Source organism: Centropristis striata, chromosome 20 (genome assembly GCF_030273125.1).
Source record: "Centropristis striata isolate RG_2023a ecotype Rhode Island chromosome 20, C.striata_1.0, whole genome shotgun sequence".
In the NCBI taxonomy this organism is placed as follows: domain Eukaryota; kingdom Metazoa; phylum Chordata; class Actinopteri; order Perciformes; family Serranidae; genus Centropristis; species Centropristis striata.
Window position 1 is genome coordinate 20,392,655 of NC_081536.1, and position 25,897 is coordinate 20,418,551.

Sequence of the window (25,897 nt, forward strand, 5' to 3'; positions counted from 1 at the left end):
AATGTGCTGCAATTATCCAGGTGTTTATATCGCGGCTCCCTTCACTGTCTTCAGTCACCATATTATTATATTAAATCACACAGCTGAGGAGGTCTGAGGGTGCTGTTGGTTTGTGTTTGGGGTGAACAGTCTGGCTGCAAGGGAAATCGTCACTGGCCGTCATCTCATCCACAGACCCGCTATTAATAGCAGCTGGTCTGCTTTCGTCACTCCTCAGCAGTGCGGGGGGGGGGGGGGGGGGGGGGGGGGGGGGGGGGAGAGGGGGGAGAGCAGGGTAAGAGAGTAGAAGGAAGGAAAGGGAAAAGAGGGGGGGTGCAGACGTGCAGAAAGATGGGAATAGGGTAAGCAGGTGAGGAGAGCGACGGATGACGCTCATCTGTTAAGTTGTTCTCAGCGTCACAGTATGACGTCCGCACAAGTATGTGCATGTGTGTGTTTAGACCTGTTGTGAACCTCCACAATTGCCTTTCATCTTCATTCGCAACACAACACCTCTTATAAGAGATTTCTGTGCAACACCTAGATAGTGTTCACCACTGCTGAATGATAACTCACCTTGAGGTCCCTGTGCACAATGTCATGCTGGTGGATGTGACTGACGCTCTCCAGGATCTGATTGATGCAGTGGCTGAAGGAGACAGAGAGGGATGAGAAACAGAGAGGAGACACATCTGTCAGCCGACAACAGCTAAACGACAATGGAGTGCAGACTGAAGTAGAGGAAAAAAAACATTAAGTGAGGATTTTCAAACAACTGAACTCAACCTATAGTTCATTATTTTTGATGAATTCATTAAAGCAAAACCAAGTATGACCCTGTTTATATGTATACTGATATTTCCATCTTTGGCTTCTCATCCACATGGGAACAGACTTTTAGCCATAGCTCACCATAACAGAGATAAAAAAACAACAAAAAAATATATTTTTGTCGACTAGAGCCCAGCTGATTATGATTTTATTGTCTAATATTGGCCTATAAAAGACATATCAGTATTGGCATATAAGTTGTCCAATATGCGGTGATATGAAGACTTTTCACAGAACATAATATGCAGAAAGTGATGATGGAATGATTTAGAAATGGTTTTATTCAAGTTATTTCATTTGGATTTATATTATTTAAATGTTAGCAATTGACTTAAACTTAACACACAGTACTGGTGTTTATTTAGCACCTTATTTTATTGTTATTAATTATTTATTTTCTAATTTTTTATGTCCTAAATTGGTTGACAATACAATATATAGTATGCATTAATTATTACAGTCTATAATAATGTTAAACAGCTTCTGAGTAACTTTTAACCCTCTTAAATAAGTTTCGGTCTCAAAAATCCCTTATTGGTCTGGGACAAGTGTAAAACTGGGCATTTTAAGGAATAAAGACATCATCTCTCCAGTTCATGCACGCCCATTGTTGCTTTATGTAATGAGAATGAAAGACTCGTAAATGCACCTGCAATCTGAGAGCAATTTGCAAAATGTCACACTGACACCCTCTATAATCTGCATGTAGTTGTACCAGAGGATAAGTGGCATATGTGGGAGAAAACTATAGTGCATTTTTATGTGAATGAATGTGTGGAAGGAAGTGAAACGGGCAGTGTGTGTGTGTGTTGTTGAGACAGTGGGAGAGGGGGGGCATCTTATGTAAGCTTGTCCTCAGCTTACGTATCAGCAATTCTGCTGGTCTGATGCGCAGTTAAAATTACTATTATTTCTTTAAAGTAAATGGGGTGTGACATCAGTAAAGGGGAAGTCAGGGTCAGCAGTAGGAGGAAGCACTGAGACAGATTTTGGGCGAGTCCTCTCTCTGTAAGACAGACTCAAGAGAACAGCTCCTGATGTTTGTCCAAATTAGGCTAAATCTGGAATCCACATTTTTATTCTCTCAGTCTCTGCAGCTTATACACTGTGGTGCCCTTCAGACTACCTTTTTGCTGTCCTTACCCACTTTAACATTGTACATCACCACATGTTTTCTTCATACTTCTCTCATGCCTTGCCTTCTTATTTCTTGTTCTTGCTAAAATAGATTATTTGGTGTAGAATCACCTTTCCAGATCATTATTAGAAGACAACTAATCATAAAAAAGACAGCTAAAGGGTAGAGTCTTGTAGCCCTGACTCGTTATAATAGTTTTATTGCTCTGTATATTTCATAAGGATCACCACAGGACAACCAAGACCCCAATTCCCCAAAAGATGGGACACTGTGTAAAATATAAATAAAAAAAGACAATGCAATCAAATTTAGAATAAATTTACATATACGAAAAACAAAATGTTCCCAGTTTGAGCATTAAATATAATAAATGACACATACCATTATGTCCAAGTAAAAACTCACAGAAATATTTAAGTTCACAGTTTTCAGGCAAAGATAAGAAAGTCTTATGTTGTGTACTTTCCTGAAAATGTTATAATCTAACCTAACTAGTTGGTTTTTATTAATGTGTTGAGAGAGTTGTACTGTATGTTTGGACCTAATGTTTGTGTCTGATCATGTTAAGTGATTTTATTCATGATGATTTTATTGCGATGTGTAAGTCAATCAGTGGACTAACTCGCCAAAATGTGCAAGAGCATTAGTCTGCACTCTCCATGCAGGCAACGTGCTGCAGCACAAAAAAAAAAAAACCCTTCCGACTTCTGACAACAGGCCCAAAATAATGTTTTAAAACTTAGGACAGCCTAGTCATTATTTATTAATGGAATTAAATTTAAATGCCCTGAGTCACAAGGTAAAAAAATAAACAACCTAAGAGAAGTGCCAGAAACCATGAGCATGGCTTATGCTTCTAAGTGCATTAACACAGATTCAAACAGCAAAACATTTTGCGTTTCATAACCCAAAGTTGCTGCTTTGAAAGCTTGAAATTTTACCACCAAAAGCGTTGTATGCAGGAAAATGTAGGACAACTATGATTCCAAAAAAGTTGGATGTGTAAAACGAAAATAGGAACAAGGTTGGGTATCATTCGGACTTTAGCAATTCTGATTCCAGGTTTTTTAGGTCCTGCTTATCAATTCTGGTTCTTAATGGTTAACGGATTTTGATCCTTTGAGGGGTGAGATCAAAAAAGATTACATGCATATTTCATAGAAAAAAAATGTGCCAAAATGACACAGGGTCCAACATATGTCGGGCTAATAAATACAGTCTGCCAGCTGCCTGAACGGAGGAGTAATAACAAAAGGCATCTTCTTGTCTGTAAAAAGGACTATGAAGTTGTTTGGAAACCGATAAGCAGAACTGAAATTTAAATTTCTATATGATTTTGTTGGAATCAGATATTAGGAACCTCTAGGTTCTCTTTGCACAACCCTACAGGTTAGCATGATGAGATACTGTACCTGGCATCTGCTTCGCTGTAATACTCTCTAGCGACAATGTCCTCAAACAGTTCTCCTCCAGTGACGCTGCAGACAAACAAAAAGCAGAAAGATATTGATATATATTGATGTTTGTGGTGACACGTCCTCAAAGATCCAACATGTAACATGTGCTTCAAGAGGCCACTTCACTGGTTGCTGATAAAACAAGACTTGCATGCCTGGACCATTTCACCAATTGTGAAAACTTGAGCTTTTACTGGAACTTTCATTAAACCTATAGAGCAAATTGATTTTTAACCTGGATAATTATGCACTAAATTCTACCCAACATAGTCTGATACTGTTTAAAATTGCATTTCAATGGGTTACAGGCATGACTGTGAAGCAACGTTGCTGTGACTGGAATTAACATTTTATTTTAATTAATCTGGTTGCTACTTGCTACTAAGCTTGCCCGTCTGAACTGTTTCCATAATTTTTATTTGTGCGTTAAACATGGCAAGCAAGGAGTGAAATTTATATTACATATGTGAAAGGTATGGGATCGAATGACTTCAATTAAGTTGTAGTCACAAACTCTTAAATAAACACCTTCGTGTGATTACAATTAACATATGGCTTGATTTAACAATAAACTGAACCTTTCCATCATGGCAGTGGAAAAGCTGATATACTGCACTGCTGTGAACGGTGACAGTCATGGAAAATAAAAATGTCAACTTACTTGTTGCCTCAGTAAAGCGATTCATCCTGGAGCAATACTCCAGCTTGAATCTGTGACGTGCGTGTGTGTGTGTGTGTGTGTGTGTGTGTGTGTGTGTGTGTGTGCGTGTGCGTGTGCATGTCTGTTAATGTGATTAACTTACAGGTCAAAGACAAGATAATGGAAGCCTTCCTCTGAGATGCTGTCATGGAGTCGTACTAGTGATGGAGAAAGAAACAGAGAGAGAGAGAGACTTCAATTAGAAGTCAGTTCATTAGCTGTGTGAGTGTGTGGGGTTGCAGGTGGATAAACTGACAAGTGTTGGGCAGTAATGCGTTACGGTACTGTGTTTACCTTTTTACAGAAATAAATAGCTTTGAAATTCAGCAATTATATTACAGTTCCTAATCCTAGTAACACTCTTACTGTCAGTGTTACTTTGACATTTCACAGTAAAACTGTTTGTGTAACGGAGCAGTTAGATGGCAGGGTAGTATCACTTCAATCTGCACTGAAATAAAAGACTGATCCATCCGAAGTGCTAGCAATGCACTTAAGGAAAACTCAATGAAGTGCCTTCTAGGGTGCAAATAAAATTAAGAAAAACATAAGTTGCAACCACTGCGTGCAGCTCATACCATTTTTTGTTGTTGCCCCTGCTGTCAGATAACCTGAGTCCTCCGCTGGTTAAAGGTGCTGTTCTATTTGATGATGTGTTGAAGGTTTTGTCTTATTGTATTATCTTATGTCAAATCTAATTCCTCAGAGTCAATAAACTGTGAATGTGAAAAATGATTGTGTTTCACCTCTTTAATTTAGTTTTAGATAACTTATCATTGATTTGGCAGGCGATCAATGCATCATTGACCGCTGGCCAGTGGAAACAAAGCACAAGAAGCACACTTAAAGTGGTAAAGTGCAGTGCTATTTGGTATGTTCACTCACAATCATCACAAACACACACAAGGTCAAGTGATACATGGCAGCCTATCTGAAATGATCCACTCCAGGGCTCGACAGTAGGTTTCTAAAGCCTGAGTGCCACCTGGCCTGTTGGCAACCAGGAATCAGCTTTTGGATAACAAAGTTGACAGAATGGTTGCCATATTTTAATCATTTCTAATTAATGTGATACTGGTAATTTTCTCTCTGTTAAAGAAGCATGAAAGCAGACAGGAAGCATTGCTGAACACAGAGGAGGGAGAGCATTTTTTTTGCCAACAATGACAACTTAAACTAACAGCTTTCTTTAACCAGCAGTTTTGAAATACAGTGACCTTCTAACTGAATGTTGACAGGTAGATTTAAGAACCTGCTTGTGTTAAGATGGGTGTAGGTGCTTTAAATTAGGCCTGAAAATGTTGGATATTACTCTCTTCTTGCTTTAAGACATCTTACATTTTAGAGAAAAGAACACTTGACAAGCTCTCCTCTTGAGAATAAGGATAAGAAAAGAGCAGCTGAGAGAGGAAAAGAAAGGAAGAATGGGACGATGACGAAGAAGGAATCCAATAGGACAAAGAAGAAAGAGAGAATGAATGAAACCGTGCTTATTATGCCGTTATCATACCCTTTGTGTGTGTGTGTGTGTGTAGCTTGCACTGGGTGGCACATTACTGTGTGATAAGACACTTGGTAAAGATACTTTGCCATTTCCTTCCTTTCTCAAGGGGCCTCTGACTATTATCTGGGTTTTACACAGAGATACATTTCAGTCGTAAAATGTCCTGAAACTCAGGTTGTTGCATACTATTGCTTTTATTATTATTATTATCATTATCTATTTTCTCTATTTTCAAAGTAGCCTTTATGTTATATTTCATATGCGTATATGTTTTATTATTATTTTTATTTGATTTTAACAGAGCTTTTCATGAATATCATATATTTATATTCTCTTTTTATTCTAATCAATTGTCTCTGATTCACTGGTCTCTAATTGTTAAATAGTTTTATTTTTCTTGTTCCGTATGGTGCTATAGAGACAGGGTTGATTGAATAACTGATTGGTTGATTGATTCTACAATCTAATGCTAAATGGATATTTTGGTATCATTAAATTAGCTGATGTAGCTATGAGCATATCCTGTTTACAATGTACCTATTGTATAAAGGTATAAAGTATAAATAGCGTCTTTTCTTCCATGCTTTTTTAGCAAATTAAAACCTTATTTACAATGGACATACCTTAATAATATCTTCGGATACTGTAAGGCACACTCAATCTAAAAATGTGTGCATTATGATGGTGTGCACAGCCACTAATGCAACTGGATAAAGGCTTTCTTTAACCACCCAAAAGCAAAGTAAAGATTGTTTATCAGCTTGATACTTCATGTTGTTTCCTAGTTTTATGAGAAATACTGAAACATGTTCTCTACAGAATATTACACATTAATTATGTAAAACATGGTCAAAACAATGAATTTCCCTGTGCTTAGTATTTGTTATTGGTATTGACGGTGCTTTTATTGCAGCAGTAAACCTCCATGATCCAAATACAGTGTTTTATGATTTATGTTTATGATTTTTCTAACAGTTTGTTCATGAAAGGCACATGAACTCTGGGATCTTACACAAGGAATGTCAGATTTATCAAATGAGCAAATCCAGTCGGTGGCAAAATTAACAGTTACCACTTTTTTTTTCTTTTTTTTTTTTTAACCTTTTTTCATATCAATAAAAGAAGAAGGAAAATGCTGCTGTTTTTCTCGTTGTTACAAATTAACACGGCCACTAAACCACTCTGACTCACCTATGTTCGGATGTTTCAGCAGACGACAAATTCTAGCCTCCCGCTCCAATTTCTGGTGATCTGGGGACAGACAGGAGAGAGAGGAAACAGTTAGGATGCAATTACACTACCAGGAAGAGAAGCAATATACTTTATTTTGTCGAACATGTAAGGTACAATGACCACAACACAAAAGGGAGTAAACACTTCCTGGAAGAAACCCACTGAGAGAGTGGACGGACAGAAGAACACAAAGTCCAAATAAAAGGTTTACAACAAACAGGGCTGCAACACATTCACTAAATCTGACTGCAATTCATGTTGTTCAATAGCACTTTTGCAACATAACATTCTGCAAACAGTTTCTTCTACATAACTTTAACAGATCTAGTACTAATAAATAATAAATTATTTGTTTAGTTTAGATTTTGCAACCATTAGAACTTCAGAAACGCCTGCGCTAGCGACTATGAAATTGATTAAACATTTTCTTTTAACTGAGCTGCTTTAACACATAAACACACACTTTATTCCCTTTCTCTCCAACCTCTTCTGCTCCTCCTACAACTCCTACTCCGGTTCCTTTCAGAACCACAGTTTTCCCCTAAACCTGCCATTTTACGACCAACATCAAATCGGCTGGAGCTGGAGGGGACAGCAGAGACGGGATGTCTGAAAAGGTACGACACACAGTGAGCCAGACAAGCTAAGAGGCCAGCAGTGGCTGTCAACTAATGTGAGCTTGCACAAGTGGACAGACAGACTGTACACACACACACACACACACACACACACACACACACACTTACACACACACACACACACACACACACACACAGAAACACATAACCTCTAGCACAAGCTTTTTGCACTTAGTGAAATTAGTCTTGTGGGTCTGGCCTTAATATAATCACTGTCCAGTTAATGATTCTAATGGCGAGGAGAGGATGTCCATATGTGTATATGTGTGTGTGTGTGTGTGTGTGTGTGTGTGTGTGTGTGTGTGTGTGTGTGTGTTTAGGACAGGCAGATTGGTTGTAGGACAGATACAGTAGAACAAAACAGAAGACAACATCTCCTGTTGCTGGAGGTCAGAGGTCAAGTTCATACTGGACACACCTGCCACCCACCAGCTGCTGGTCTCAGGGGACAGATGGGCTGCTTATGTGGAGGCATGTGAGCATTGGATTTTTTGGTGTGTGTGTGTGTGGACATGTCAGAGAGGGCCAGACATTGGATATCCCTAATCCCCCGCCCCATTCAAGGCAGTGTTATAGTAAACAGATATCCATTAACACTGGGACTAGTAATGATCTGCAGATTGTTTCCTCCTTCAATCAATTCACCGTATGATTTAAAAAATGTATGAATATAGACACCACATTTGAAAGTGAATCAAAGGTTATATACTGTATATAAAATTGTTAAAATAGCACAAACTCCTTCTGAAATGGAAAGCAGCAGTGAAATGCCACGATGTGTCAGGGTTACTAGTGTTTGAGTAATTATCTAATCTTATCATGTCCTTGGATATATTCTTTTAACAGTAGCTGATGGAAACGAGCACTCATTTGCATTTTATTTCATTGACTTTTCAGAAATGAGAAATTTAGCAAAGTCAAGAAATATGTCATTTTTTAAACTTGTCAGGAAAAAATATGTATGGTGAGTGACCAAGTTCATATCTGGTGAGTCAGTAACCTTGAGCAACAGCTGTTGATTTATCAAGAGAGGATTTAAAACACAAAATTTGCAGCACTATGCATTAAACATTAAAATAATAACATAGCCAATGTCTTAAGTAAGCATATGAAAACAATATTACATGCTTTAACATTAAAGATGGCGCCATGTGACCATGAGAGGTAATTGCACTCAAATCAGAGTTTTAAAAAAGGGAAATTTGAAACGGTAATGCCAACCTTTAATAAATCATTAATTTGATTGTGGTTTATCATTAAACCATAATTGTTACGACCCAAAATGGCAGTCCACACATGGTACCCTAATCATTAGCTGTTCTGCAAAGCCGTCAATCACTTGGGAGGTGTACAGTAAGCTGCAGTTATGGTCAAAACCAGAAATGCCACATTTAAATGTCACTAGAGAGAAACTAATAGAGTTATATGTAATTAAGGAAGCCAACTAATAGGGTGGAGGTTACCCAGAAAGGTTAGAGACGGCTTCAAAACACCTCAGCTGACTGGAAAAACACTGTCAGGAAAAGTGAATAGGAAATACTTCCTTCCTTCACAGCAAACACTGAGGGGCCCTGAGAGGCAATGGAAAGTGTACAACTACCATGTTAATATGTCATTTGTGGTCTTGTGTGCATACAGAGCATTTAAAAACGTATAATTAAATTACACCTTTGTATTTACTTGAAACTGGCTACTGTAAGGCAGTTATACACAACTAATAGCAGTGATCTGTTTTCAGCAATAATTTACTGCTATTTATTTATAGTATGGTTGATTTGGGAAAACCAGCATTAAAAACATAAAGCTACTGTGTGTTCATCCTCATCCTTTAGGACGGATTTCAGTAGCTATGAGAGGAGATGTCAATTAGCTGTGAAATGGTTAGCGGCGTAAAGGTTTGTGCATTGATTTCCTATTAAATCCTTCACCACTGACAAGCTCCTGCAGGAAAACACAGGAAGGGTTTAAAACACTATCCAAAGTGTGACCCCAAACCTCTGACCCATAGTGCTAAGCCAATCAGCTGCAGCTTTTATCCTGCATGTCTCCATATACAGACATGTGTAGGCCTATCCTGCTCAGTTCAATATCCATGCTTCTTTTTAGACCCCCCTTCACACACACACAAGCTTTAATCTGACCAGAGTGTTCAGAGGATGAGAAATCAAAGCATTCTGCACACATTCCACAACCTTCTTCTCAGAGCCATAATGGGCTATTTTGGATGCTTGTATTCTTAGAAGTTGGATCAGTCTGCAAAAATAGGGCTATTTTTCAATGCTGGCCAGAGATGACGGCTTTATTATGCTTGTGATGGCAGACAGACTTTGCAGCCGGCTGCTTAGAAACACTAGAAACTGACTGCGGAGTTTAAATAGAAAGATAACAGAATAAGCACAGGCTTCAAAGATACAAATTGTATAGAAAAGAAAAGAAAGAGATATTGACTGTCGCTTAACAGAAGCTGATCAGTGTCAAATACAGAAGGTAACACTGTTAAAAATAAAAGTCTTTATTGTACTAAAATATAATGCTCTTCTATGTAATAAGCACAAAGGGCAAGTTAGTCATCAAACCTAAGATCAGAGCAGCATTAAAGACCCTCCACTGATATTGCTCTCTCACCCAGGAGACCTGTGTTCGTGTCCTGTTGTAAGATACGTCTAGAATATTTTTTTTTTAAGCTTCACCCTGTTCTTTTTTAACTTTAGCAAATGTTTTTTGTGCTTGAACCTAAACTTTACAGCATTAATTAGGTGTTTAAAAATGCAATACATTGGGGGGAAAAAATGGGAAATTTGACGGTTTTAACTAAATTACTGTAGTTATTAGAATACATTTATTAAAAATTTACACTGTACACTCAATGTATATCATTCATATATCATTAATATGTCAAGGGTAGGCTAACAGAAACATCTCTGTATAATTCAATACAATTCAACAGCACAACAAACTATGACCTCCAACATGATGTAAAAGTTTAAATAACAGCTCCTGTAAAACCATTTCGACAAAAAAAAATGAACATTGCAACCTTCATGAAGGTAGGATTTATTGTTGTATCAGACTTTTTTAAATCTTGTAGTACCTAATAGACTGGCACCTGAGTGTAGATTTGACACTGCAGAAGCAGAAAAGCTCAAAAACTGATAAAAAAGCTATGCTGTGTGTGGCTTCAGGATGTGTAAGGCTCACTCTCCAAGTAAAATTATTTTGAAAATAGCTTAATTTTTTCATGTGAGATCCCATAATCGCTGTGGTGTGCTAAATACACAGAGGAAGAACTGGTGTGAAAGTTCCTTGGTAACTTTTCTGTCAGTAGATAGTAATAGTAAAAGAATAAACTTGTGGCCTGCCTTAAGCGTCCCCACCCACAGACACACACCCTTTTTACGGCTTTCCAGAGAAACGAGGTGATATCATAGCATCTGCTCCGAAAAAGCCAAACACACAGCACTTAGCCCAATTGTACTGAGTGATGAGCGACGCAGTGGCACATCATCACATTCATTTATCCATTCAACCCTCTCCTTATTACCATTTCATATAGAAGCTCTGGTCAGACTAGAGCAGTAGATGAATGGATGGATGGATAGATGGCTTCTTTCAGCCCACATCCACCGTTTGAAAAACGATTCATACCCCCTCCCTCCATGTACTACATCAATTAACTTCTGCCTGCAGGGAAAGGACTGACAAAACTTTAGGATAAATGCCAACTAACTGAGAGCAGGGAGTAAAAGCACAAACACAAACAGCCCAAAACACCCTGACATTGTTATTTTTCTATTTGGTGACAAGTGGTCGTTTTTTTTTGCATTTTTGCTCTGCACCATCTGAAGATATTGTTGCTGATAACACATATGCTTCTTCTCAATCTAGTTCCACCAAACTTCCTGTAAACCAGACATTTGTTTCCCCAGAAGCTTTGCTACGACCTTATAGGTAGTTGCAAAACACTAATTTACAGTATGCATGTCATAGGGTTATAACTGCCACTACCAGTCTTTAAATAGTCGGCATGTCAGTCTGCAGCTCTGTCAAAGTCCCCTCTCCTCAGGGACTGTCAGAGAACCAGCCGAGTCAACAAGAGACCGCGGTTGGCATGTACCATTCTCCATCTGCTGATTGGAGCCGACCTGGCAACCTGCACCGTAAGCATAACAGGATATTAGCATGATGAGTCGCTGATTAGACACAACCAACAAACGGAACAGCTTCTTTATTTTAAAGATCGAGAAGCCACTCATGCACAGCTGCTTTTGTTCCAAAGTAGTCACATGCAACTACAACTTAGACCTAATTTGATTCTGAGATGTATTATCATGTCATCTAATAACCCATTTTAGACATTGTCTAAAAAATGTAAGGAAAGCACAATGTGATGAACTGTGAGAACTGTGCAAAGACTAAACTTTTGTATTCATTAAATTCCACTCTGTATTATGAATTTGCTGAATTTTATCCTTGTTTACCCGTTACACAGCAACACAATTTTGGGGGGAATTTGGTTGTAGAATACAGGACAACATCTGAAATCAACACTTGCTGTGTTGATGTTGTTAAAGATGACAAAATAATTACTGTAAAAACAGGCGTGAATCCTGTATTACAGTAAAATAACAGTTTTCATGAAGGAGTTTTTATTTGTTACAATCCACTTGAGTAATGGGTAGAGCAAGATCGATATAGATATCATAGATATATCGGTATCGTCGTATATGCTGTTGAATATGCACCGATATGAAAACTATGCTTGGGTTGATTTAGAAATGTTTTTTTCCTGTGTCACCTAAAGATGGTTTGAAAACAACAGTGAACGGGCAGTAATGTGTGGGACTATTTCTCCACAGATGGTGATGTAATTGACAACATAATAAATTGTATGAACAGTGTATAATAATGTATAACAATATTAAATATCTATCTAATTATATAATACCTTTTTGTTGAGGAAATCAGCATTCTGATTACCTTTGCAGACACTATGTGCATTTCAGTGACTTAAGTGTGTGTGTGTGTGTGTGTGTGTGTGTGTGTGTGTTGTTGCACACATCTTTTTCTTTTGAGCAAAGCCATTAGATAACCGATGTGATTCCATTTCAAGCCTTTAGCGAGTTTCCAGACAAGTCAATGAAACATCGCTGTGAGGACGACTAAAAGCGTGGCTCTCAGCTTTGTTTCCACACACACACACACACACACACACGCATACAACTTTTGGATGCTCGGATTCCACGGGTCCTTCTCAGACACAAACACACTGGGTGTGTCTCTGACGAAAGCTACAACACTTTGATGACGATGCATTGACACAAATATTCGATATGGAGCTGCCTTCATATAAAGGCAAGTTATCAGAAAAAAGAAGACCACTACTTCTCAGAGCTGAAGGCAACAACTTCCAGCTGCTGGCTAAAGAAAAAAATCTTAAGACCGTCAGTTTACAATCATATGACTAAGGAAATCAGAAAAAAACAGCAAATCATCTGAAACTTTGCCATCAATGCATTGAGCAATTGATTCTGGATTACTATTTTGTAGAAAAAAATAGCGTGTGAGCATCTTGAAGACATTGCTGTAAGTGAGGTAGAACTTGCTAAACACTGGAGGGTAAGGTCATCCTAACTGAGTGTATGACAGGATGAAAGGAAGACCAACTGATATGAGATAAATGAATGACAGACTGACAGAAACAGACAAACAGACAGAGACTTCGGGTCAGTGTGGCCCAGAGAGCAGACAAGACTATAAATAGATCCAATCCTCCTCCGGCTTACAGCCCTGAATCACAGTGACCTGGCCCGCCCTGCATCACCAAGCACAGAGGCAGAGACACAATGAGACAGAAAGTGAGAGACAGAGAAACCGGAACAGAGGGAGACTGACAGAAACTCTGCCTCTGCCTTTCTCGTCTCTCTGTACCATCTGACACTGATCATTTCCACCTCCTGTCACAGCTCCTTCCATCAACAAGTGACTTCAGTCAGACGTCCCATTGCTGTGAGAGGTCAGCTGGGTGTCAGTGGGCCAACGCTAAGGCTAATGTCACCTACTCAAAACCAACAGCGTAATGTTGTAAACACAACAAGGATGATTGATGGATGAGTGATGGAAGAGATAATCATGGAATAGTCTTAATGATGTCACGATTGTGATAGGCTTCTTTCATTCTCTACTATTTCAACTATTTATAGCCAGTTAAAGACTCACAGCCAGCCCTCAAAACCTCTCACACTTTCCACCAGTGACCAGCCACTTGTTCATCTGTCCTGTGCAGTATGCTAATTAGGCAAAGATGGATACCAGTTCTGCTCTACCGGACCCCAAATATAGTCCTACTGCACTGCCAAAACTCAGCCATGGGCATGAAAAGTCTCAATGAAAAGAAAGAAGCAGGACTGAAAGTCCACAGCCATACTTACGCCATGACATCAGGATAACATATCTGATATGGTGGTTGATATATCGTAATTGTTTTTTAGCTGGAATAAAAATAGATAAAAATAGATAGACAGAGAATTTTTTTTTTAATGTGGATTGGGCACAGATTTTTACCCACTCTGCAAATGTACCTGAAGAGCTACTTTCTCAAACATTTACTAAATAATATCTAACACTGTTATGCTTTATTATACATTATACAAACAATGTTTTACATTGTCGGCCAATTCTTCACTGATTCTTAAACAGTACAAGCAGTGTAAAACAAATAAAAACAGAATGCAGAATTCAGAATTCAAAGTGTATATTTGCAAAAAAAAAAAAGAACAGGTTTATCAGTTTGAATAATACATGTGTAGCCTGTGGTCTAATAGGTAAATAAGCTCTGCAATCAAATGTTAGTGGAAGTGTTGTTATTATTATGTTATGAAAGAAGCATGCATTTTTGATGAATGAGTTGAGAGCATATCTCAGTTGTTCCTCGCTCTATGTACATGATGCAGGGGTTTTCTGCCCCTAAGTTATTGTAAACAAACATTGTGACTGGTTATATACGCCTTGCACCAATGGGATACCCATAAAAGGCAGTGCTGTCTCATGGCACCAATAATAACTGCAGCATTTTCCCACTGGGCTACATATGTTTAGATGAATCGGCTTCCCCTCCCTTTTCCTGATTATATCAGTTCACAGTATACAGTGATGCAAAAATCAAACAGCTTTCATTACTTTTAATGAGGCTGTCCTGACCTTTGCTTTGCATTTATAAATACAGATTTGCACAGCTGTGGAAAATGACTCTTTTATTTCCATTGCAAAATCTCTCACGCATGCCTTCTCCACAAAACATTGTCACTCACGTTTAAATTGTTCTGACCCCGTCGTTGCTCCCAGTCTTTTCAAATTGCGCTCTGAATAAAAATTGTGTGTTTACATCTTGATATTTGCTCAGTCAGAGTCCTTACATGGATTTCAAATTTAGAGTGAAAAACAACACTGCAGGAGTCTGTATGTGTCTCTGTGTGTTAGGGTCTGAAAGGTATCAGAGTAGCCCAACCAAAACATGTAGTGACACGCTGTGTATCCTTCATCACTGGTTTTCACCATAACGTTCTGCATTGTGTTCTGCATGCTAAAAGAACCAGTCTCCAGTCAATGTGTGTGGCTACTGGCTGTGTAAAGTTAAGGCAGTAAATAAAGTTTTAACGGACCTTTGCTGACCTGCTGGGAGAGACCATTAACATCAGGTTGCTGTGAAGCTTTGTGAAAAGAAACTGTGTGTCCCTGCCAGGACCCCTTACAGTGTTTAGTTAGAAAAGTTCACTCTGACCAACCGCAAACAAACAAGACCAAAGCTTCTCTCACTTTAAACCTCCTCCTGTGGGGAGATAGCATAAGGGGGTATGGACTCTTTATGATCCAAAAAACTGTGGGAGTTTAACACCGTGTGAAGAAGGCAGCAGTAACACTTTTCAGTAGGAGGAAGCTATCGAGGTGGAAAGAGGTTATTTTTGGGGTCTTGACATTTGCCTTAAAGGCTGCTGGTAGCGCTTTTACATAACAACCAGGGAAGAAATCCAGTGGCATTGAGAGAAATACAAATAGCTGATTTTATTGAGTAGTTTGGAGCTTAGTCAATCAACAGAATATTAATTGTTAACCATTGTGAAGACTGATAATTTGTGTGATTTTTGAAGCAAAAATAAACATAATTTGCTTTAAAATTTCATGTTTTTCAGATTCTTTGTTCAAAGTGGTGGCGTGCAATAATTCATGGCAATGCAGGGTGACTAATTGATGTTAAATGAAAACCTAAATGCACTTGTAATTGCATTGGAGTTTTAGAGGTAACCTAAAGGAAAGCTAAGGGTCAAGTGGAGATAATGGCCTTTTGGTAACACCGGAGCAATCCAGCCAACTGAAGACATTGCATTCTGGAGCAAACTGCTGGATGAACAGACAACACTTCCCAACCAAAGCAGAAAAATACTTTATATAGAACAGTATTCTGGTCCCTTTTAACCTTCATCTTTCATTAAATCTCAACTGAGAAAATCCTGGGCATTAGTGCTGCATCATCATCTCATCGTTTTTGCCCAGTGACCCCAAACTAATGTACTTAGTCTTACTGTTCTTTTAAAATAATGGATCAGAAAAGCAGAACACTGTCCTGCATGTAAAAGTTTGACGGTCATTTCACTAGTGGAAGTGAAAACAGACATCATAAGATCCTCAAAAGTAACAACAGAATATAAACAGCAGTCACCTGTGGTTTCTTACATTGCTACCAATCCCGTGTTCTCCTGCTGTTATCAAAACTGCATTGTAGCTAAGCAAATACATCACGAGATTAACAGTAAATTAGATTTATCACAACTTCTCTGCCAGCTCAGCGTGCCACATGTCATTAAGTACATTTGAATGCTTATCAACATTAGAGCTGTGCGAGCTGCAAGTGTGTTGCAACTTAAATCAACCACTATTCACTAGTTCATTAGGTTCACAAAATGACTGAGATCATAAGTCAAGCCTTTTCTTTTTTTTTCTTTTACTAAATTAAGAAGCAATTTAAGTACTGGCCTGTTCTGAGTCATTCATCTTCACAAAGCAGTCTGTATTACTGTAGTCTAAAGCACATAATGTTGTGGAACTGCATTTTAAACACATTACATCATGTTAACTGCTCAGTCTTTAGAGAAAACGATGATTTCATTCACTTAAAGTGTGCCTTTTCTGAAGCATGGGCTCAAGATTCCTTACACTTTCAATAATAATCATTACTTTTATGCCATAAATCATTTCAAATCAAATCATGTCAGAACAGATACAAAGGCTTGATGACTCATTTTAGAGTGAATTTGACCATTTATTATGCCAGGGTTGATGGAAAGGACTTAGTATCAGTATATGTAAGCACTTGCAGAGGCTGCACAGGAAGTCTAATTCAACTCTTTTTTATTTTCTCCTTTTATAACTCCTATTACATCACATGTTAGCTATAGTCCTCCCTGTTTTGTGATCTGCTTCTGTTTTAATTTGTCATTTTGAGCTGAAAACTACAAATTTGATAATGAGAAAAATTGAGGTTTAGAGTTGGGAAAAAAAGTATGATTATCCATCCTCTATAGCCTGCTCCTCAGCTCTGCTTGAGGATAACACCAGACTCTACATTAGCTGCTACTAGCAAAACACATCCAAATGTCTGACTGAACCATCAAAGATGGACTTGCATTGTGGGTAATGCAGGCAGTAGATTTTGACAAGGAAGAAAATGCATTAATTAAAAAATATGATATTTCTAGTTCTAGTGGATTGATGTTAATCCTTTTTATTACAGATATTTATATCATCCCTCAATTGTTTTTCTATTTTCTATTTTTAATAACCATCATTTGTTTGTGCTGGTCATATGCAAAAAACAGCTGTTAATGTAGAGTTTGAGGTACATCAAGTATTGTTTCCAATACTGCATGTTCATTTTGTAGTTGAGAAGAGCTATTGGCTGGAAGAATGTTAAAAAATTGTGTGATGATGACACCCAAGTTAGTACTAAGAATAGATCTGGAGGCAAATACTGGCACCTTTATTCTAGCACATAAATAACACTGCCCGGGTTCCCAACCTTGATGTGTCAGAGTGCAGCCTTGATCCTGGCTTAGTGATAACTAATCACTGATGAGTGGCTGTTGCAGGGGGACATGCTTCAACCCTGACAATGACCAGCTTTGAGAGAGAGAGACACACACACACAGACACACAGACACACACACACACACACACACACACACACACACACACAGCCACACACACTTTCCTCTTGGTTATTCCCTGAGAAAAGGGATAATGGCTTCCATTGTGTGTTAAAATTGGCCGTCCCTTTGGTAAGACTGTAAACACACATACATGTAGAATAAAAAATAAAAAATTTCCTCTGGGGAAATTCTGGGGCTACTGCCAGTGTGTGTACACTATGATGAGATTCTTCAGAGATTTCAAACAATTAATACTAGTAATGTTATGATACTATATTATATACAAGGAGCAAACCTACAACAAGCATTCCTTTTCAAGTATGCCCTTATACCTCAAAATGTGTGTGCGCTCTTACACATGCATTTGTGTGTGTGTCTGTGTGTGTGTGTGTGTAGCATGTGTATCTGGAGGAGTGTGTGTGTGTGTGTGTAACTAAACAGACTGGAACTTCTGGCCTCCAACAAAAAGCAATTTTGGCAAAACCATAATACCTATCATTGATCTGACTTCACTTTGAGCGTCCCGAGTTCTTCCTGAACAGCTACATATGACACATTTTCCTATGTTTCTATGTATAAATTATTTCTGTAAAGTGGAATTTGCGACCTGGAGCGCAATTTTCAAATTGATTTTTTGACAATTTTTTCTCTCCCTCTACTCTCTAGGGATGATGTCACACACTGTGACACGAACATTCCATGCAATACACACCCATTATAATCTCAGAATTTCTCCAAAAATGATCATGGTCATTGAACAGGGATTGATAAAAAACTATATGACCTATCGAAACGTGGATTAATACACCGATACACAAGACTTGTGTCTACTGTTTAAAGTTCAAATGGAGTTTCTAGGTGAAATCATGCCAGAAAGGTAGATGTTTGAAAATCTCTGATTATTGTTCATTTTTGCTCATTTTTTTCTGGCCGTCCCATTCACTTCAATGCAAAATAGCACACCGATCCCGATCAAACCGCACGTTTTGATAACTCGAAGAGTTGCAGGACTAGTAGTGGGACGAAATTGTGTCCGGAAGAGGAAGAACAAAAAATCCACAGTATAACAATAGTGCTCAGGGCTTTGCCCTACACTGGTCCCAACAGTTATTGCTGTAGGGGCCAGTGCTCGGTGCGATTGCCCCGTGGCCCTAATAAGGCCAACCAATAAAGCTGCGTAAAGAGCGACAGCTGACATAGAAAAGCAGCGAGTTATACAGCCTGTATGTGTCAATCCTGTTTAAGAGCAAATAATGACATAACATTATAGCTGTCTGGATCGTTACACGATTCCTATCAAGCATCCATGGGGTTTGACATTAATTTTGGAACTTGTGGAACAGGTCCTGTTTGTTGTTCATGCAAAGATCAGCCTTAACACACAGGATCGGACGATTTCGGCTCAGCTTGACACAGTGCAGGCTTACAACGTTATGTGTAAATACGTAAATGTTTGGTCATCCTGCAGGGAAAATGTCCACAGGCTACCTGTTAGGGTTATTACACAACTACGTAATAAGACATTGTCATTGTCAGGCAAGTACTGGATTTATTAAATATATCCACAATTTTTAGCCAAACAACCCTCTGAACCCCACAACCTACTGTCGGTTTATTCTTCAAAATAATCACCAAAATGACACCATTTATCCGAGTCAGAAACTGTATTATTAATGGATTTCCATATTTTTGATGGCCTTTAAACAAAACATGCGTGACAAACTCTTCTATCAGCAAAAGTAACCAAATAGTGATATTTCATCATTGAATCTACATGTCTTATTCAAAATTTGAGCAAAAATTTAAAAACTTGGCTGAGAACAGCAACGATGTAACAAACATTTTGATAACTTCAACTGAACTGCAGGTTGTAAACAGAGCAGAGAGGAAAGGACAAGTGAGGTTGAAATTAAAGCCTGTAAAATGTAAATATTTCAATAAATATATAGCATTTGGTAATAAATTACCACAGTATTCAACTTGTGTTTTTCCTTTTTTTTAATACAATTTTTTAATTCAAAATCATTGGTTAAAGATCAGTGTAAAGAGTGCTGACATTAAGTTCCTCTGTTAAGGTGGCAGCTCAATTTGTAATTATGATTTACTGGAGATCCAGTTTCATTTCACAAAAGCCTTCACTAAATGTGCATCCCCCAGACCAGCACAAAAGTGTGCCAAGGCAGCAGATCCTGAATACTGTGAGAATACTTTTATAATGAAAAGGTGTTTTGATTGTAACCTTGGAAGCAGATACAAACACACCAACTTTGTTGGTGGTGTGCCAGTCAACAGGAGCACACACTTCACCCTAATGATGTAGCTGCACACTCCATTGAACAAATTTATTGGGATACCATAAACAGCTTTTAGAGCTGCTGAGCAGCTATCAGTGAGGATTATCAATTGGTTTTAAGGTGTTATGGTTAAACTACTGACAGAAATACAATTGAGATTGCAAAAGAGTTGGGACTGTGTGAAATGTCAACAAAAACAGAATGGATCAAATTCATTGAGTGCTTATATTTATGAAAGACAAAGGTTTCCTAGTTTGAGCATTAGTCCTTGTATCGTATTCAATTGAATGTAGGTTGCAAAGGTTTACAAATCATTGCAATCATTGTGTTTATTACATTTTTCACAGCTTCCCAACTTCTTGGGAGAATTTGTAATAGACAGGGCATCGCATAGAAAAGGGAAAAATAAACCATGTGTATGTGTTATTGACATGGGTGTGTATTTGTGTGGTTGGTCTTGTGCAAAGAAAGCTTAATGTAAATGGAGATAATGCCTATAGAGGGTAAACAAATATTTAAACGGATCATTGTGTTGACTCTGCATATGCTTTCAAATGTGTGTTTGGGATGTCAGTGTGGCTGCCTGGTTCTGGTTTTTATATAACAGTCAAAAGCATACACCAATAAAATGATCAGATATGTAAACAGGGATGTTGCAGACAGAACCGTCTGTTGTCTGGATGAATAATAACAAACCTTAGAAAAAGAGATTACTGAAAAATATTTCGTAATAGTTAAGTAAGTTTTGGCATTATCAAAATAAATGAATCATTAAGGCAACAATCACTGGCTGAAGCATTCAAAACCTTCTACCCTTCTTTCAATGTTGTTCTCACGACTGCAAGAGCTCCACATATTCCTCTTCCCCTGATAAGCACGGTCTAATTTCACATTATTTAACAACTACCCAGGAAGACTAATGGCAGGTCACAAGCACCAAATGTGTATTAATCAACAGCTGTAAAGAGTCCACAACAAATACAAAATGTACTTCTTACTAATACAAAAACTACTTCTGCATTTTGTAAAAGTAAACTTCATATTTGTGGCCCATTTTTAAATATTTATGTATTCAGAAGGTACCAATGGGGTTGGGGAGTGCAGCAGACAGTAATGGGAAAGTGGACAGTATTGAAGGAGAGAGGCCAGAATCAAATATAGTCCACTGGGAAGTCACGTGACCTGCAGAGAGGATGGCTGCGTAGCGCTTTCGCTCCTGCTCTTATCCCCCCCATTTAAATGAAAACTACCTTTTTATTTGACTTAGCATTTACTTTTGAGCAGGCTGTGAGAATTAAACATCCACCCTGCGAGATGCCGAAGCCTAGAAAATCCGCCAGACCTCTTGACCCCAACCACGAGTCGTCTGAGGAAGACGAGGGTGAGCAGGGAAACAAGCTAACCACTATGCTAGAGACGGCCTTGGAAAAACAACGTGAGTTTATGGTGACGCAATTCGCAGGATTAAATGGAAGACTCGACGAAATAAAAACAGAGATGTCTCGTTGCACTAGGGATGTTGCTAAGCTCCGTACTGACTACAGCGACCTTTGCAAAAGAGTCGACAAGACGGAGAATACCACCAAGAGCAACAAAGCTAAATTAACGGACTATGAGGCTAAGCTGGCGGACTTAGAGGATAGAAACCGGAGGGACAACGTGCGTATTTTGGGCATCCCCGAGGGCGCGGAGGGACCCAATGCTTCGCAGTATATCTCCACAAATCTCCTGAAATGGTTCCCTAACCTGAGTGAACAACGGATGGAAATCATGCGAGCGCACCGCGTCGGCCCTCCGGCTACAGGTAACCGAGGTCCTCGTACGCTAATATGCAAAATGCTCCGCTTCACAGACCGGGACAAAATACTCCAAGCTTCACGGAAAACGCCTGTCAAGATTCAGGACCGAGAGATTCGCTTCTCCGCTGACTTCAGCAGCTACACTGTAACGCGGCGGCGGACTTTCTCGCCGGCTATGGAGGAAGCGAGGAAGCAAGGTCTCCAAGCCTTCCTACTTTACCCGGCCAGACTGAAGCTTATCCGCGGACAGGATCAACACATCTTTAACTCAAACACCGAAGCCGAGGATTTTCTCAATATGGATCGGGCGAATGGATACGATGGAGCAATCGCTGGACAATAGCTTGCTGGATGAACATAGTCAGGACTGATGGCAGATCCCACCTGTCCAATTTTAATTGGATCATCTATCAGAGTGTAAGTTCATGAACACTGGAGCATAATATTTGATATAACCTTCGCTCTGTAGTTTGTTGCTTTTTCTATTTAGTGGTATAGCCTTTTCACTGCCAGTCTACAGTGCATACAGAAAGTAAACTTTTTTCTATTTGACATCGTTATGCAACTTGACTTTGAAGATGAAGCTAAATATTTTATCTAAGTTCATTGATAACTTTGTAAAATATCTACGGCCTTTATAGCTTTTATAATTTAAGGTAGTTCATTTTAAACTGTCAGTATTTGACAGCTATTTCCTTTAAGGGGGGACGGGCAGATTCGACAGGCAGTTGCCCGCTCTCTCAGTGCCAAGTGCCTGATGTTTTTTGGGAGAGTTGCTTTTGTTTTGTTTTGTTTTTCTGTGTTCTTTTTGGTCCTTACATCACCAGGTTCTGATGTGAGTTTTGGGGTTGTTGGCGACAGGGTACCGGGGGGGGGCGGGGTGCAGACTAGATCTTCTTATCCTTATTGTAACACAGCTATCATCACCTATATGTATGTCCATAGTACAGTCCTATTTACTACATGTATACAATTACTTAATTCACTGCACACACTCAAGCCCTATAACTGAACCATGACAACTTTACAGTTTGCTAGTTGGAACACTAACGGACTGAACGGACCAGCTAAGCGTGCGGCTTGCTTGGATTTACTCCGTAGAAACCATATTGATATCGCATTCATTCAGGAGTCCCACCTTAGAGCAACTGATGTACAGCGGTTTGCTAATAGACAATATTATGTGGCAGCATCAGCGTCTGTTGATTCTAAAACTCGTGGCTCTCTCGTCGTTTTGAAGCGATCTCTGTCCATAACCATACTTGATAAATTTGGCAGTGGAGATGGCCGCATTTCTTACATAAAAACTATCATTGCTGGTCGTAAACTAGCATTTATGTCAGTCTATGCACCTAACCAATTCGATCCTATATTTTTCACCACACTATCTGAAATTTTGTCCGAGTTGTATGACTTTGCTATAATTATGGGTGCAGATATGAATGCGGTTATAAGCCCAGCCTTAGACTCCTCAAACCCAGCTGGACACTGTTCTCACTCTCAAAGCTCTATTTCAGCCTCACTGGCCAAATTTATATCTGATTTCAGCCTAATTGATGTATTTCGTACTATAAACCCTACAGTCAGGCAATATAGTTTCTTTTCTGGTAGACATAAAACCTACTCTCGCATTGACTACATTTTAACCTCTAGCTCAATCTCCGAAATCCATAATGCAGTGCTTTCTCCTACTTCACTATCTGACCATAGCATCATTTTGGTCAAGCTTACCTTGCTGAACACACCCACCAGAGCAGCTCGCTGGCGTTTTAACACGACCCTGCTCAAAAATGAAGAATATTGTGTCTACTTCCGGAGAGAGTTGAGCAGATTTGTGGCTGAAAATACTGGTTCCGTTAATGACCCTCGAATATTCTGGTACGCTCTAAAAGGATGTATCAGGAACAGCTCGATAGCTTTTGCCTCACATCTCAGTAAGACTCGGTTGGCCAAAATAAATAATCTTGAATCTAAACTTACTTCTCTAGAGCACCAACAGCAACTCTCTTTCTCCGAAGCCAGGAAACAAATCATTGATGTGACAAAAATTGAACTAAATTCTTTGCTCAGACAAAGGGCCGAATTTTTGATTCACAAGACCAGAAGGACATACTATTTCCACGGCCCTAGACCGAGTCACCTTCTGTCGCTCAGGCTTAAGCAAAGTGAGAAATTCGCCAACATAACAACCATCCGCTCTGAGTCATCACAGAACATTTTAACTGAGCCAAAAGCTATTAACACAGAGTTTCGTGACTTTTACTGTAACCTTTACACTTCGGAGGTTAATTTGGACAGTGACAGATGTAAAAATTTTATACGGGAGGCAAATCTTCCAATCCTAAACCAAGAGGAATCAGATAACCTACAAAGGCCTATTTCACTGATAGAGCTAAAAGGGGCCATTCAGAGGATGAAAAAGGGAAAATCCCCGGGGTGGGACGGAATACCCCCTGAATTCTACTTGTTTTTCTGGGATGAGCTAGGTCAATTCATGCTGGATATGATCTATACAGCTGTGGAGAAGGGCTCATTCGACCGGGACACCAATTCTGCTATTCTCACTGTTCTCCCTAAACCAAATAAGGATCCCTCCCTCTGTGGCAATTACAGACCCCTGTCACTTTTGAATTCAGAAATAAAAATATATGCTAAAGTCCTGGCTTCACGGATTGAGACACTCATGACCAAATTAGTACATCACGACCAGACTGGGTTTATAAAAACGCGCCACGCAGCTGATAACTTGCGTAGACTTCTCCACACAATCTATTTTTCTAAGGATATTGAGACCCCATGTGCTGTTCTATCATTAGATGCCGAAAAAGCCTTTGATAGACTTGAATGGAACTATCTCTGGCTGGTCTTGGAAGCTTTTGGTCTTGGTAATAACTACATTAAGATGATTAAGGCACTCTACTCTAATCCTTCAGCTATGGTCTTTTCGGGCAACATGTATTCCTCCTCCTTCCCAGTATCAAGAGGCTCCCGCCAAGGCTGCCCTCTATCCCCTCTTTTGTTCGCTCTCTCCCTTGAACCCCTGGCGCAAACGATTAGGCGGCACCCTTCTCTCTCGCCCATATCCTTCTGTAATACTTCACATCATATATCATTATTCGCAGACGACATTCTATTATACGTAAATAATGCGCCAGCGTGTATTCCGATAGTGTTAGAGGTGTTTGAGGAATTTAGCTCCATCTCCGGTTATAAAATTAACTGGACTAAATCTTCGCTGATGCCCCTTAACTCATCTCTCGACACTTCCACACTACCAACACACATACCAGTGGTTGGGAACTTCAAATACTTGGGCGTGGATATCTTTCCCTCCTTGTTCTCCATCTCTAACAAAAATTTCCAGGGTATTATGAAACGAGTGGAGGGGGACTTGGAGAGGTGGACGCGTCTCCCAAACTCCTTACAAACGCGTGTGTCCATAATTAAAATGGACGTCCTTCCTAGAGTAAATTTTTATTCGAATATGATACCTCTTCCCCCACCTAAAGGCTATTGGGACAAGATGCATAATATAATATCGAAGTTTATCTGGGGTGGGAGACGTCCACGTATTAAGCTAACTACTCTTCAACGCAATAAACGGAATGGGGGGCTTGCTGTCCCTAACTTTAAATTTTATTCTTGGTCTTACGTGCTACGCCCACTTTCCAATTGGCTGGACCCCCAGGTACAACTATCATGGAGACCTATAGAAGAACATTTAGCCTCCCCTCACCGCCTTCAAGATTTAATACACTCAGGCCTCTCCATTAAGCGTTCCAAATTAAAACTAGGTCCCATTATGTCGTTTCTTTTGACTGTGTGGCGCTCAGTAGAGAAGGTGACTGGCTGTATGTTGAAGTGGCACGCACAAAGCCCTATTTTCCATAACTACTCTCTACTTACTGGCGGGGTGCCCTTCTTTTTCAGGGAGTGGAGTGACAGAGGGGTTAACATTTTGTCTGATGTCTGTGATGGTGGGGGTCTGAGATCGTTTACTGATCTACGAGCCACTTATGATATACCGGGTACATCTTTTTTCCTCTATTTGCGCCTAAGGTCCGCGATGCGAGCGTACGGTGTGCCCTGGGGTACTCTCCTCCCCACTCACAAGCTGCACAAGTT

At 39.3% G+C, this 25,897-nt stretch overlaps 1 protein-coding gene across 21 annotated transcripts in view; it reads right to left on the minus strand.

Moving 5' to 3' along the window:
- Nucleotides 1-25,897, minus strand: part of camk2g2 (calcium/calmodulin-dependent protein kinase (CaM kinase) II gamma 2) — a 70,213-nt gene that overhangs the window by 31,304 nt on the left and 13,012 nt on the right. For all 21 annotated transcript variants that reach the window (XM_059359282.1, XM_059359281.1, XM_059359278.1 and 18 more), the window contains exons 3-6: nt 6,801-6,860; nt 4,209-4,263; nt 3,361-3,426; nt 556-628 (exon numbers count right to left, since the gene is read on the minus strand). In XM_059359282.1, coding sequence (XP_059215265.1) covers nt 556-628; nt 3,361-3,426; nt 4,209-4,263; nt 6,801-6,860 — 254 coding nt within the window. The remainder of the gene's footprint in view (nt 1-555; nt 629-3,360; nt 3,427-4,208; nt 4,264-6,800; nt 6,861-25,897) is intronic.